Source organism: Lagopus leucura, unplaced genomic scaffold (genome assembly GCF_019238085.1).
Source record: "Lagopus leucura isolate 7727_CA_CO unplaced genomic scaffold, USGS_WTPT01 Super-Scaffold_100033, whole genome shotgun sequence".
In the NCBI taxonomy this organism is placed as follows: domain Eukaryota; kingdom Metazoa; phylum Chordata; class Aves; order Galliformes; family Phasianidae; genus Lagopus; species Lagopus leucura.
Window position 1 is genome coordinate 1,855,036 of NW_024962282.1, and position 16,122 is coordinate 1,871,157.

Here is a 16,122-nt window from a genome sequence, read left to right on the forward strand (position 1 = left end):
AATGGACATATATTAGAAATAATATAGATGTATATTAAAAACGTCTGTACATTAGAAAAAGTAATCTCAGAATCTTAGTGAAATTTACTTTGTTCACTGACACTCACCAGAGAATGACCTGGTGTGTTTTTTCATATGCAGCAAGACCCTAGAAAACAAAGCAATGGTTAAAGAATTCTTTGCTGATTTGGCTGATTTGTATCCTGGCTTTTCTCCAAAATAAATATATATTTTTTTCTCTTTTGATTAGCTTTTTGAAATAAGAATCTGGGTCCATGTACATTTATTTTAATGGAAAGATTTTTAATTACGATATACAGCTAAAACAAAACCATCTTTCACTATGGTGAAAGATATTCATACTGTTATAACTTCCTTTCATTAAAAACATAGCCCAATTAAGAAAAAAAAATTCTCTACTTCTTCAGTGAAAGATACTCTACTTGAAAAATATTTGATTCAATTATTTAATTTTCAGAAGCCGTTTCAATTATTATCTTCCCCTAACCAACTTATAACCCCTAACTCAAAAATAAAATAACGACAATTGTTTTTTTGTTTTGTTTTGTTTTTCCTCTGGTTGGAAGCAAAATTAATTGATAATTGCCATTCTCCAGATAAAATTAGAGATATTATTGATTAGGCAATTGCACAGGCAGTATTTCAGGTATGTTAATATTCTGTTGCTGCCCCATCCCCAAGCTGGACTTATTTTTCAATCACCAGGAACATTTTCCCTGCCTGGCAATGTAACTGTCTTGTTCTCCTCTCCATTATTAAGAAATTCACAGCACATTAGTATCTTTCTTCCGCTCATTACGACTGCAGTGTACATGTTCTATTTTCATGTCTAATAGGATAAACTATTGCTAATGTATCACTGATATACGGTCTATTTAATGTCTCACGGATCATTCAAAAGAAATCACTGACAACTGAAAGAACAAAGTTCTAAACTAACAAAAGGTGGAGAGGAAGGTTCAGTGTACAACAAAAAAGGGAAGGTTCAGTTACAACAAAAAAAACTCCATGATTTTATCTGCTCTAGAAAGTGTAATGAAGTAAAAGAGAACTAATCCAATTAGAAAGACATCAGACACTACACAGAAAACCTTAAATTTCTAATTTACACAATTTCAGATAAACCAGTAGAATGCAAGGTTAAACTGCACTCCTGAAAATGGCAGGTAGATTTCAGGAAAGATCTTTTACATGCTTAGCAACAAAACTGTCCTTAAACATAGTCTTTAGTCCTTACCATGAACACAAACTGTAACTGTGTCACCAGAAAAATACCTCTGATCTGAGACATTTTTATGGATATGCACAGTGAGGAAAGTCAGCAAATAATGTAAGGTGACCAGTGGATACATAAAGAAATCTGTACTTTATGAGAATGTGAGAAGAAACAAATTATTGTCACATGGAAAGGGCACTTGGATGAGCTTGCAAACAAGACGTGTATCTATGGAACAATGTTTGAACTGGAATCCTTTTTTTTTTTTTTTAGGATGAATGAAGCTGAGCTGACAAAAGGCAACCATCTTAGTTAAGCCATGTCAGATTAGTAACTGAATAACAATCTACAGCGACACTCACACATGGAGAATATCATAGAGTCATAAAGAATATATTGGTATATTTAATGGAGCTGTTCTATTTATTAACATTAATTTTATACGTATTACCATTAGGTGATCTCAAAAGAACTGAGAGGTGCTAGGGAAGCTACAATTATACAAAAAGATGGAAAAGAAAACACCACATCCATAGTTTTTAGACTACATGGGAAAGAAAGATACAAAAGAATAGAAACAATTCATGAAATCATCTGAACTTCGGCAGTAGAATCCAGAAATTTCAACTGAGTGTAGTGCCCAGTGTTCAGGTAACTAAAAAGAATGTTTTCACAAAGGAAAAATAATTAAGGCTTGAGTATTTAGGGAGAAATATTTGTTAGGTGGTGATAACTGTACAAATGAGAAAATATAACTTTCTAGACACAGTGCTAGGTGAGGAGTTTGCCTCGATGATGGTGTAACAGAGCAATGAGAAAGCACCAGGAAACACATTGTAAAACAGTCCTGGGGTTCACAGATGATGGATTTGATCTTTCACTTGTTTTTCCTGCTATTGGTCCATCCATACCTTGCAATCCTGATTCACTCTAAAGGTAAGCGTTAATTCATTTTTTACATCAGGTGGCAAGGTAAAGAGAAAATCAATCACAAAGAAGCACAACTGTGAAGCAGAATATATATATAAATATTACCATCTGCAGTGTTGATAGAAGGCATGTTCTTGATATTTAAGAAAGGATTGCTTATAACGTATCAGTATGGCTTCCAATAAGATGGCCTGAGACACTTAGAAAAAGTCCTCACTAATCAGCATGTTACCCACGATGCTGGTTAGGTCCCAGCCTCTGTGTCATGAAGGCTCCTTCCTTCCTGTTGTTCTGTGGTCCAAGACCGATAGCTTTCTAGTCAAGTGCAGAAACACAAAGCACAGATTTTGACAAAGTCCTTTGTAGCTATTGAAATGCTCTTTGCTCTGTCCATGCTGTTTTTCCATTTGACACTAACCACAAAAAAAAAAAAAAAAAAAAAAAAAGCAGTAAAGAAATTTAATTTGGTCCAGCAAAAGTACATCCAATAGCTTCTGTCATTGCAGTAAAGCGATGGCATCTGTGAAATCGCACCTTAATGGATTCTGCTTTTAAGATGTACATATATTACTCTTGTGTTACTAATTTATAAAATTCTCACCTCATCATCTCAAACAGTTAAGTGCAAAACTCCTGAATACACCATTTCTGAAGTTCTCTTGACCTTTAAGAGCTATAATATCAGATTTGTCTATCACCATAACAAATTTTTTATAACTTTGAAGAGGAACATCTTCACACAATTTTTCAGTTTTCTCCCTCATTAAGAAGCTGTTTAATCAGACTCTTGTTTTAATATATTTTTCTGCAGGAATGCATTTCTAAGAAGAAACCTTTTTAAGTCTTGTTAATTTCGCTTCCATTTTTCAGTTCTCTCATCTTTTATTATTTAATATTGTCTTTAGAGATAAACATTCTGAGTTCAAGAAAAAATATTTATTACTATAACAGTAATTATCATGACATCTGTCATACTAATGAAGGGAAAGCAGGCAGTTTTCCAGATGAAGAAAGGACAATAGCAATACAAGATCACTATAAAACAAAGATTTTGTTCTACTCACAGCTCAATTTATTACCTTTTGGGAAATAAGGGATACTGGATAGAAGGAAGGTTTTTTTGTTTGTTTGCTTTGATTTTTTTTTTATCCTGCTAAACAGTAGCTTTCCTGATGTGTGCAGATTTTTATTAACTCTGGTATTTGATTTATTGCCCAGGATAACTTAAGTTGGAGACTCGTGACCTTCTGTGATAGTGAGAGCATTGGTGGACAAAAGAAAAGGCAACTGATGTCGCCTATCTGGATTTGTGCAAGGCCTTTGAGATGGTCCCATACCACATCCTTATCTCTAAATTGGAGAGATGGATTTGAAAGTTGGACCAATTAGCGGATAAATAATTGTTTGGATGATCATAGCCAAAGGGTTGTGATCAATGGTTCTATGATTAGGTGGAGGCTGGTCATGTGTGGTGTCCCCCAGGGGTCTGTCTTGGGACTGGCGCTCTTCAGTATCTTTATCAATGACATATCAGTGGGATTGAGCACACCCCCAGCAAGTTTGCCAATGACACCAAACTAAGTGGTGCAATGGATACAATAGAAGGAAGGAACACCATCCAAAGGGATTTGGACAGACTTGAGAACTGGGACCGCATTACTTAATGAGGTTTGACAAAGTCAAGTCCAAGCTGTTACACTCAGATCAACACAATCTCAGGTATGAATACCGATGGGGAGTGAACTCCTTAATTTGTGGTGCTGGTGGACAAAAAGCAAAACATGAGCCAGCAGTGCCCTCTTGCAGCTTGGAAGGCCAACTGTATCCTGAGCAGCACAAATGGAGGGGTGGCCAGCAGGGAGAGGGAGGTGATTGTTCCCATCCATTCTTCCTTCGTGTGTCCCCATCTGGAGTACTGTTTCCAGGCCTGGAGCACCCAGCACAAAGAAGATGTGGAGCTGTAGAAGGGGGTCCAGAAGAGTGCCACAAAGACAATCAGAGGGCTGGAGCACATCTCCTATGAAGTAAGGTTGAGAGCTGGGCTTGCTTAGCTTGTAGAAGGCTGCAGGGAGATCTTACTGCAGCCTCCCAGTACTTGAGGGGAGCTTAAAAATAGACTGACTTTTACATGGTATAATAGTGGCAATACATGGAGGAATGCCTTTAAACTAGAAGAGGGGAGATTTAGGTTAGATGTTAGACAGAAACTCTTTACCCAGAGAGTGGCAAGGCCCTGGTGCAGGCTGCCCAGAGAAGTGGTGGATATTCCATCCCTGGAGGCATTCAAGGCAACGCTGGGTAGGGTGTGATAAGCAATAAGTAATATCTAATCAGCTATAATAACATGAGTGTGATGAGTTCATCCAGGTAGTCCTTTGTTTTACAACACTGGCAAATAGGAATCACTTGGTGCATAACAAACAAGAAAATAATGTCTAATTTCAAAGGGAGAGTATAATGCTGCAAATTTTTCTGTTTTGATAGGAATTGTATTTGATGCATAAGCAGAATGTGAAATTCCTGCTGAAAAAGTGTCTTTTGCCTCCTGTCTGTGTCTGGAATTCATCTCTCATGACCTAAATTAATACCTATATGCAAGATGTTTAGACATCTGCTCCAAACACATTATCAGGATTTTTCCATAGCCACTATTAAAAGCAGTTCAATGGCATTATGTATACTCTCTTTCTTGGGCATTCATTCTTAAAGAGAAAAATGTCTGTTTTAATTTAACCCAGAAGGCAGCTGACACCGGACTGCTTTTCCCCCAGATGGATTGGGAAGAGAATTGGAAAAAAGGTAAAATTCAAAGGTGGAGACAAGCTAAATGAAAAAGCAGTAATATCCAGAAAGCTTGAAGAAAATGGTACAAGCATTATGCATTTCAGTTAGACATTTGTGAACTGAATGATCACAACAGCAATAGAAAGGACACTGCATTAGATATCTTCATGGCATTTAAGCTTTTCTGATTCATTTCAATTTATCTCTAACAGAAATTAGCACTGTAAACTAATTCACATTTCATTTTACCCTGCTTTCCTATTGGTTCCCTTTGGCTTTTAGCTCACTTTAATTATTAAAACGAAAAGTTACTCATTGGATGTTGGAAAAAAAAAAATCTTCGACTAGACAGTGCTCTGTTTGTACTTATGCTACCAGTTTTCCCTTATTACTATAATTCAGTGATGATTTGGCATGAGACTGATCAATTCACAAACTCTTAGTTACAAAGTCTTCTTGTAAATGTACTAGTACTTCAAAGGAGACTATTATACATAATTTCTCTAAAACTATTCAACCACCTCACCACCAGATAAGCACTTCCAACTCAGATGAAAAAGTTCACTCTAGATCTATCTTTCAGTGCTCAATGCCATTTCCCTAGCTACCTTTAAAAATAAGAATAGTAGTGAGTCATTTAGTGAGTAGAGGGTAACTTTCAGTATATTAAATTTAACATAAAATTGAATGGAAAAATCAGAATAGATTTCTAGGATTAAAGAAGCTAATGTTATTTTACCTACTGGAGAGGAGTGCTGCAGAGAAGGACCTGGGGCTCCTGGTGCCCAACAGGTTGGCCATAAGCCAGCAGCGTGCCCTTGTGGCCAAGAAAGGCAATTAAAAAGAGTGTGGCCTGCAGGTTGAGGAAGGTTATCTCCCTCTCTACTCAGCCCTGGTGAGGTCACATTTAGACTAGTGAGTCCAGTTCTGAGCTCACTAGTTCAAAAAGACAAGGATCACCTAGAAGGAGTCTGGCAGAGGGCTGCAAAGATGGTTAGAGGCCTGGAGCATCTCCCTTATGAGAAAAGGCTGAGAGACCTGGGGCAGTTCAGTCTGGGGTGAAGATGACTGAGAGGGAATCAGATAAATGTTTACAAATGTCTAAAGGGAGATGGGAGGCAAATGGATGAGGCCAGGCTCTTCTCAATGCTGTGTAGCAACAGGACAAGGAGAAACAACCTAAAAGTTGAACATAGGATGTTCTGTACTAACATGTAGAACTTACTTATTATAAGGGTGACAGAGCACTGGAACTGGTTGCACAGAGAGGTTGTGGAATTTCATCCTATGGAGATATTCAAGATCCATCTGGACACATTCCTGTCTGACCTATTGGAGGGTACCTGCTTTAGCATGGGGTGGACTCAATCCCTTGAGGTCCTTTCCAACCCCTGCAATTCTGTGATTTTGGCTGTCCATTGCTTAGAAGCATGATATTGAAGATTAGATATTTAGAACAAGTCGTTCAAGATAGATAATCAGCCTTCTCATTAGGCAATGTGACCCTCTGCAGACCAAATCCTGTTTCAAATACTAATAGGCAACCCCAGAAAATAGGTAAGTCAACAAATTTACCAAGATGTCATCTTGCCTCTTGTAGATACAAATATTATTTTAAACAGAAAAGGTCAGACAAGTAACGTACCACATAAATGAACCATGTATTAAACACACACACACAAAAAAAAAATCCGAGAAAAAAATGTTCTACAAATAAAATGTCTGGGCTGCATATATCTTTAAACAGTTCAAGCTAAAGCCAGAAATTGAACACACTGTCCAAAGCCATTGGAACACAAATCATTTACTAAGAATTCTGCAGTCCACTGCATACTTGTCCAACATTTCTAGAAACATACAAAAACTAAAACTTTCAGAACAATTTAGGTGAAATTAAAACAATTCCAGCAATTATAACATTCAGTTTCCAGAATAACTAAGCTAATATCTAACTTACATGCATTCTCTATAGAGTAATGAGTCCAAACATATGGATATATACAGGTGTTACAGATGCCTTCTACCTTACTCTGCTAACTAAATAAATATACAGAGCCCTAATTTTCATACACCAGACAGGGTACTTGAGTGAAATTCTTGACATGAAATATTTTGTTTCATACTACATTGACATTAAGCATTTTTATTCTGCCTTAAAATATTCATTTTAAAAATTAAAAAACTGAAAATAATAGTCAAAGCAAACACTGGGCATCCAAAACTCAGCCAAAGAAATGGATATTTCATACTTCAAAATTTTAATGACTTTTAAATTTTTAATGAAGGAAGAAGAAAGGAAGCAGGTTGACTATTTTACCATAAACTCTAGCATATATAAAAATAAAGTGCACAACTTTAGATGAAAAGTTCAGACCTAGCAAAGATGGTTTAAATGACACTTAAATGACAGAGGTTCTGAACTGGTTCTTTCATTACATATTTTGCAACTACATATATGAGATCCATTCAAGTGTATTTTCTTTCTGTAAACAGCCACATTTATAATATGAATACAAATGAACAGACAATATGGGCTCAGAATTATGGCTACATACTTACAGACAGAGAGTATTTGTAGTAAAGTCAATTAATTTGGATTCTCATTGTTGTACCTGAGAGCAAAGTCAACGTCTTTGTTCCTACTGGCCTGCTCACTGAATATTTGTTTGAGACCAGTTTGAAATGGCTTGAAAATGTTATGGGTCATAATGGCATATTCTTAATAGCTACATTAATTTACTTTACATGTGTGGATACTAAATTACTTGACACTATACTGAAAATATATTTCTGCAATCAAAAAGACGTTATATCTTGTAAAGAGTTTTACAGAACAGATTGCTATAAACTATCTGAGATTATTTCTTTTCATTAATTTCTAATTGAACTTTCAATTGAATGAGCACTTCTTGCCTAGGTAAGGCACAATCAAGAACAGTGCTATTATATTCACTATTATCATCTGCAAAAGTCAGGTCTCACAAGAGCAATAAACAGGTGGTTACAGAGCTTTTACATCCTTGCCTCAGACTGCAGGATGGATTGGCATGAGAACTGATGCCGTGCCCATGCCTAACATGTTCATTTTGTTTTTCTGTTTTCGAAAACTGACATTACTGAAAGAAAAAAAATACTGAAAAACACTGTTCTGAATTCCAATTGCAGCCAAATTATATTTTTTTCTGCTACATTTGATTGTGCTCTCAAATTATTTTTATGTATATAAACACATATATAAAATACTTTTATACAACCTCTATTAAAAAAAAGGAGATTAAGGGATAAATGTATACATACACACGTAGCTGCATCTATATATATATACACACACTAGCATGCTACTATCTTACAGTTAAGCTGCACTTCTGAAGGCCCAGGAATTAGGTCTTTTGCCTTGGAAGCACTGAAATTTCCCTGGTTTTATGATTCTGATCTATGAGCAACAACTGTCCAACAGTCTGCTCATACTTTCCACAAGAGAGACTGTTACATTTGCACTAACTATCGATAGTCCACTGCTACTTTCCTGAGTAATATCAGTGTAAATTGGATTTGGAGCTCCCAGTTTTACTATACTACTCCATTGCCATGATCATGAGAACATCTCTGCCCTTTTCTGAATGTATATGCCCCACAATTATTTGTTTTCTTTTTCATGAGATTTTAACATCATCTATTATGGGACAAACTGCCCTGTGTACAAATGAATAGTTTCTGATGTTAGCTGCAGTTAACAGAATGATGTTCAGCACAGCGTTAAGCGACAGGTTTTGACAGATTGTGTTCTGTTAGAGATTATCAACATAAGAAATGAACATAAGGTCCTACTATGAGTTTTGAGTTCATTGTATTACATGAAGAATATTGATTCTACTGTTTAAAGCATACACACATTTCTGCTATGTGAAGAAAATGTTGTCAGTCACTTGAGTAATAATTTGAAAGTTGTGCAGTACAATATGTCTCAATGTCATACACTTAAGGAGTTGCCTCAAAGTATGCACACAAAGTAGAATTCATCTCTTCTCTTACTAGGAAATCACATCTGTGAAACATCTGATTCACTGTTTATCTTTGAACAGTTGCTTAAGACATTCTTGTGTGTCTTTTAATGTTTTTAAAACTTCCCTTGAAGAAGTATTAAGGCAAAGACTTCTTAGAACATATATTCTAGAATATAAGAAAAGGTGGTTACCATTTGTCACTGCTTGAAGCAAGGGAGATTCCTCAGACAAAGAAAATGTGGAAGGCAAACACGGCTTAGCAATTTCCTGGTGCCTGTCATCTAAAAACCGCATAATACTAAATAAGCTTTAATGAATTAAGTTGCTTAAGATATCTATGAAGTAAGTACAGTAAAGAAGTGTACTTATTTATTTGGCATATGTCCTAGCACCATAAAGTTTTCAATCACAAAATGATTCAGAGCAATGGATGCAAGTCATCAAGAAAAAATTACATATACTTTCATAACTTACAGAACGTTTTGTGCAAAGCTGGGGTAGAAAACACTCAGGATATTGCTGGTAGACTAATTGTAAATGCATATAGCTTCTTGATGAAAAGAAAAAGATGAATCTATTTTTAAAATCAACTCTATTCTTTTTCTTGTATTCTACTCGTAAAATCACCTTGTATCAACTCCAAGAGTTCTTGGAAGTCCTGTTTCACAGCTTTATAAATACAAGACTAGCTTAAAAAAAAGAAAATGGAAATTCAAGTTGCAATTACCTGTTCTAATTACTTAGTGTACACAAGCAAAATTTTTTGTAGAAGTAGTAAACTGAGTATTAAAAACATGTCTGTATGTACTCACTTCCACTTCTTGGAAGGCTTGGAAAGGAGGGAAGATTATTAATGTATAGTGATCCTAAATCTCACACTTATGATAGGTTTGATCTCAAGAAGACTTTTCTATAAGTCTTTTAGTTTCTTTACATGCAAATAAAAGTTGTCTGTATTTACATATCTTCTAATGAAGCACATCTTCATACAGCTTAGAAATGCCCTCTAACATAATGCCAAGCCAATATTCGAAAATTTTCTGAAAAAAACTCATTTACATATCTTCAGAACTCTATTAGAAGACAGAACAATAAGGACTTAGATGGTGACATCCAGTTCATTTTAAAGAATGCATTTACAGCCTTAAGGATCATTTCTCTTTTGATGCAACAAATGCAACAGATTAATGCATTTGCTAAAGAAACTGAAAAAGGTTCCAACTATAGAAAAATATCAGCAATAAGACATCATTACAAGCATTTAAAACAAGAGCACCAAATTCTTGGCTTCTATACCTTCTTGCAGTTCTACTAAATATGACAATAATTGTCAGGCTGCAATGATAAAATCTCCTAATGTGCCTTAGTATAGGAAGTTTTTGTGTTGTTTTGCTTTTCTTTTTTTTTTTTTAAATTTACCTTTACAAACCACAGAAATAAGTTTGTTTATTCTATTTCTTTTGTCCACAAGCCACATGGTCATGGTCTTAAAATAAATAAGTCATAAATAACAATAGGACTACATCTAAGTAAAACTGAGTATGTACTATCTCATTATGTAATTATTATCTTGATTGTTTTTCAAAGAATATCTTGCTTTTGGCTCACATTTATACAAAGCTCTCTTCCATATTTGTGCATAGCAGGAAGGAATCCACAAGCCTAGGCTTTACTAACTGCTGAAAATCTGAATCTTCAAGTCGATCAGGACTCATAACTGCTAGTCTTCTTAATGCTGCCTAAAAAACAAAACAAAACAAAACAAAAAACATCAATGCATTTAAGCTTTGAGAAAGTCTTCATTGCAGGAATCCATTATAACAATCTCCAAGTAGCAGCCAAGGCTCAAAACAGATCAACTCAGTTACATGGACTCTTTTATCAAGCTAATCTTTCACTGCTGTCCTCTACTATTCCCCCTCAGAATCAGCCACTAAACGACAATTCTTTGTGGGTAGATTATTCCTGGACACGAGAAGCAGAGATAGTGGGATACTGAAGGAAAGAATGACAGCCAGAACATTTTGATTGAAAGCTTCTCCCACCATGGTTGTAAGCAAAGTCTGGAATAAAGTTCTTTTAGATAAAAGGGTAATAGAAAGAAACCAAACATGTCAAACCACTTGGGAACAAACAAAACCGCTAATTTTTCATATTATGAGACTATATAACAAATTCCTTTGATCATACTATTATCTATAACCTCTCCTTTTCTAAGAGATTAATATTTCTCAGCAGATAAGAATATATAATTTCATACCTTTTAGCAATCTAACACTATAGAAACAACTGAACAGAGGCTGGTTTTCTTCAAGAACAAAAATTTTCTTTAAGCTAGTAAAGTCTGACAGTTGTGATCAGCTATCCTCACAGTGTTTATCAGTGCTACATTACCACAAGAGTTAATCACCTGCTTCAAAATGCACAGGAGGTAAAGAACCAAGCTAAAAATACCAAACAGTGAAAGCCCTTAGATTTCAGTGGCAATACTTACGAACCCGAGGCAGTGTATCTGTCTCAAGCACAATATTTTGCCCTGTTTACAGAAAGTGTCATCCAGCAGTTGCTAAAACACTAAGAGAAGCAGAAGTGCTGAGACAAGCAGGTAACAACTCAAGAAATAGGTATGAATTCAGGGAATGTGCAGCACAAGTTTTGTGAATGTAGGGTACCTGCTTTAGAAGGGATTTGGACTCGAATATCTTGAGGTCCCTTCCAATACCTGCAATTCTGTGATTCTGTGAACTCCAGTGAGACAGAGCAGCAGGAAAGTCATCGTCTAGTTTGCTGCTGTCATACTATGGCCTCTGCTCAAGCCATGCAAGATTAATCACTCTTCTCAGCTCATATGTGGAATAACCACAGAATTTCTTGTGCCCAAATTCAAACCTTTTTCATCCTGAATAAGTTCTGCTTAAATGAATTTTCATGTGCAAACTAGGTGTGTTAACCAAAGCAACAATAACCAAGTGGGGCCAGCAAGCAGCAAGGATTTTTCTCTTAAGCAGTGTTAACCTTCTGCTGGTCACTCCTTGGCTGAGCTCTACATTGTGTGAGAGTCCTAAGAAGAAAAAAATGGATCATAGAGACTCTGGCTATTTTACTTGAATATTTTCACACACACATACGCGTGTGCTCATGCACCTAGATAAAGGGCTACTGTCTCTGTGATCACAGGACTTACTTCAGCAAAGACAGCATCATCAGAAAATGAAGTTTAAGAATGATTGAAACTTTAAATTACAAAGCGTTCTAGTGAAATTTCTCAGTAATATGAAGTCACGTATACATGTGTCTAAATCTTCAATCAGAAGAAAAATTACTGACACTGTAAAGTATTATGCTTAAATTCTTGGCAAGAATTTAGAATGTTTTTGCAATGCTTATGCATTTTGAAATTGAAAGGGCTGCATTTTATCCATATTTCAGGATAAGCACAAGAAGATGGTAAAAAGGTACCTACCAGACATGCTACTAAAACAGAATCACTGTTATTTCTTTCAGTTGGTGATCTGCAAAGTTTAATTAGGCGAGGAATACCTGAAAGCACAGAAGAGTATTGGGAGAAATATTTTAGAAACACAAATTACTTCTGAGATAATAAGGATAAAAGGTCTTTCTCCCTTATAAACTTTAATATTTATCTCTCTTACCAGATAAGTTTACTAATGCAAAATGCTATGCAAATACTTAAGGGACTCTCCATGGAGTTAGCAGTTCATGATTGATTGTCATAAATCAGAAACAAGAAATGCATTGTTTTTACCCTTTGTTGCTCTTTCAGAACGAAAATCATGATTCTCTTTCTTCCCCATCAATTCTCCCATGTGTCTTTAAAAACCTACATCCAAAAGAATATGTAGCTTCCCATCAGATTCCTCACATCTCTGAGCTTGCAGGAATCTGAGTTTTATGCCCACTGTTGGATCCTGCACTAGGCTTTAAATAAAGGAGCGTGGGAGGTAGTCCTGAGTTGGTTGTCACAGTCTGTCACAGCTATGCATTGAGAGGAAGCTGTACCTCAGGTTCCTCTGGGAATTGAGCCAGAGGTTCATTTAGTACAACCTCCTCACCTTCTGAAGAGATTTTATAGGGAAACCTATCCCACAAACTGTACCAGGTGAGGCTAAAAAAAAATGAAAAGAGCTTCTCCTTGGCTGACAGTTCCTCCCTCTTTTTCAGTTTTCCATTATCCCAGTGACACATCCTTACAGCTGAGTTTTACAGCTGCATCTGCCACTTCAGGATCCCGGCTGAGTCGTGCCAGTGTAACTGCAGATTTCTGTTGAACTCGCTCACAAGCAGCAACTTCTGCTGAATTTCCTGAAGATGACCTCTCAAAGAGCATTTCCATTAAAAGCTGAACACCTACAAGGATGTAAGAGCCATTGTTAACTTCTCTCCAACAAGAAATATCACCTTATAATAGTAATGGGGAATAGAAAGTTAGGTAAATATAATCACGACTGGATTAGGGCAGGAAGAATACGTAACTGTGAGCTGCAATTTTGCCATCTGTATTTTGGCCCATCTGATCAGTGAATGTTTGTTTTCACCAGGAAACTGCAGACATTTTTTAACTAGAAAATGCACTAACTCTTTCCTCTTCCATTCAGTCCGCTTGGAAACAGCTCAAATACATACTGACTCAAATAAAATTGTGAAAAGTAGATGAATATTCCTTAATTACATTTAAACTAGCCTGAAGGTTGTCACTAACCTCAAAAACATTAAGAAGATATTCCAGGTTTTCCTTTTAACTAAAAGAAAGTAAAAGTGGTGGTGGTTGTTTTTTTCCAAGTTTACATAATTTCAAGCAAGCCTTTAAAATCTTCCATCTCAAACTGCTTACAGTAATCTGCATCCCCTTAATGAAGGAAATTATGAAGTTCTATGTCCGTGTGACGACTCTTCATTTCAGAAGAAACAATGTAAAATGGTTTTATCAACTTTTTTTTTTTACCTGTAGGAATAGATACTCATATTGTAGCAGGAGAAAACCAGAGACTGTGCTGATTTATATTTTCTAAGTTATTTTAACTGTAAGGACAATTATGTGCTATTAGACTCCATATGCCATTAGGAAATTCAGATTACTTTAGGTAGCATCAGAGGATTTTAACCATTAGAATATTTGCATAAATAATTAGGAGAATTAGCACCAGAATCACACAACGAGATAATAATCAATTGACATACAAAATAAGTCAAAGTTGGGAAGAAAATCCATCCAGACTCTATAAGATCTTAAAGTCCTTCTCAGTAGTGCATGTGTAAGTCTGGCTTTCGACCAGCATCTAATTATCATAGTATTAGGCAACTACAATAAGCTTTTATACACAAGCTGAGTGCCAACCCTTCTGAAAAGCCAGGGGGCAAATGCTTCTGTATGAATTTCCATTAAGGGGTGTATACACAAACTTTATCACATACACACTTTCATTAATTACATGTTTCACTGAGGGAGGATTAGAGAAAACACTTCTGTATTCTTTTAGGAAAGAAAAGGGGCTATTTGGTATTGTGTGTTTATTTTTTATTACTTCTAGTCACAGTTCACCAGTGGTGTGAACACATGCAGATCTAGTACAGTTTATAATGAGTATGCAACAACTTGCTGGAGTTCTTTCAAAGCAATGTCCCTGTGCTACAAAGCACTTCATGCTTGACTGTCTTTTTATGATCTTTGTGCACTTGTGGAAACATGATCAAACACCTTTCCCAAGAAGAAAACAGTTTCTAGTGTGCTCAAGGAAACAGATACCCAAATTAAATAATCAATCTGCTTATCTCCAAGGCGTGCAAAATTTTCCATGCATGTTACTTCTCTGTAAACATGGATCCCAACAAGCAAATTAGTTGTGTCTGAACCTTGTCAGTCATATTTATAGGCTCAGAACTCAAATTTTGCACTGAAATACAAGAAACAGCTAAATCCAGTATTGCAAGGGCAGCTGAAAGCAGTGCCTCCTATTTTATTATGTTGGCTCACAACATCACAGGCGAATATTGGTGGTGTGGCAGTAGAGGCTGAACCTTCCCACCATTTTGTTGCTTTGTGACTGATGGCAGCAGAAAGGCAGTCTGACAAAATGGCGTCTGACAGAAAAGTCCTGATGAAACGAAAGTGTGGAATTGGATTCCTCAATGCAGAAAAAAATTGCACACATTGACATTCACTGGTTCTTGCTAAATGTTTATGGAGACCAAACAGTGAATATTAGCACAGTGAGGCTGTGGATGGTGCTTTTCAGCAGTAGTGACAGTAATGTGAAAGACAAGCCACGCTGCAAACAGCCATGCACAGCTGTCACATCATGAAAAGCATCTCAGTTAGTTCATCTGGGCAAACTGGTGAATTAAACCAGGGAACTGTGTATGAAGTTGAGTGTTGGATTCAATGCATTGGAAATGATGGTGGCAATATTGGTTTGTCACAAAGCTTGCACCAGGTGAGTCCCACAAATGCTTGCAGAGAAACAGAAAGAACACTATATGCAAGTTTGTCAGGACAAATTAATATGAGACCAGTGGTGAAAGTTTCCTGGAATACACCATTAATGGTGAAGAGACATGACATCACCCCTACAAGCCAGAGTCAAAACAGCAGACTATGCAATGGCAACACATGAATTCCCTTTAAAGAAGAAGTTCAAGACACAGACATCAGCACTGTCCTTTTGATGATCCTTCTAGATTTCCTGGAAGCCAGACAAATTATCAACTCTGACTTCTATGATACTGATTAAGCCAAAGCCCTGAACTTCCACAGTCAGGACAGAGAAGAAGACAACCTTTATCCTGCACCATGATAAAGCCAGGCCGCATACCAATTTGAAGACCCTGGAGCACATTGCCAATCTTGGCTGGAACGTCCTACCACATTCACCGTTTAGTTCAGATTTGATTGGCTCCTTCTGACTTCCATCTGTACAGGCCAATGAAAGATAGACCGCGTGAGCAACATTTTCCTAGTGACAGCTCCATCATAGCAGCTGTGAAACAGTGGGTCATCTCCTCTAGTGCAGATTATTATGAGCATGGCATGCAGGCTCTTGTTCATCGCTGGTGAAAAGGAATAGCTATGGTGGTGACAGCACTGAAAATCAATGTTTTGGAGCTGAAAATTTGCACTATCAAATAGTGTTATTCTGGTCTTTGTACCTG

General features: G+C 36.5%; 1 protein-coding gene across 6 annotated transcripts in view; it reads right to left on the reverse strand.

The window, feature by feature from the left end:
- Nucleotides 1-2,423: 2,423 nt before the first annotated feature.
- Nucleotides 2,424-16,122, reverse strand: part of INSC (INSC spindle orientation adaptor protein) — a 124,259-nt gene continuing 110,560 nt past the window's right edge. For 4 of the 6 annotated variants that reach the window (XM_042882183.1, XM_042882182.1, XM_042882185.1 and 1 more), the window contains exons 11-13: nucleotides 13,168-13,323; nucleotides 12,419-12,495; nucleotides 8,213-10,694 (exon numbers count right to left, since the gene is read on the reverse strand). In XM_042882183.1, coding sequence (XP_042738117.1) covers nucleotides 10,566-10,694; nucleotides 12,419-12,495; nucleotides 13,168-13,323 — 362 coding nt within the window. In that variant the 3' untranslated portion in view covers nucleotides 8,213-10,565. Of the gene's footprint in view, nucleotides 2,581-6,225; nucleotides 6,281-8,212; nucleotides 10,695-12,418; nucleotides 12,496-13,167; nucleotides 13,324-16,122 lie in introns of those variants that run through there. The other 2 variants (XR_006181003.1, XR_006181002.1) reach the window with 2 other exon arrangements.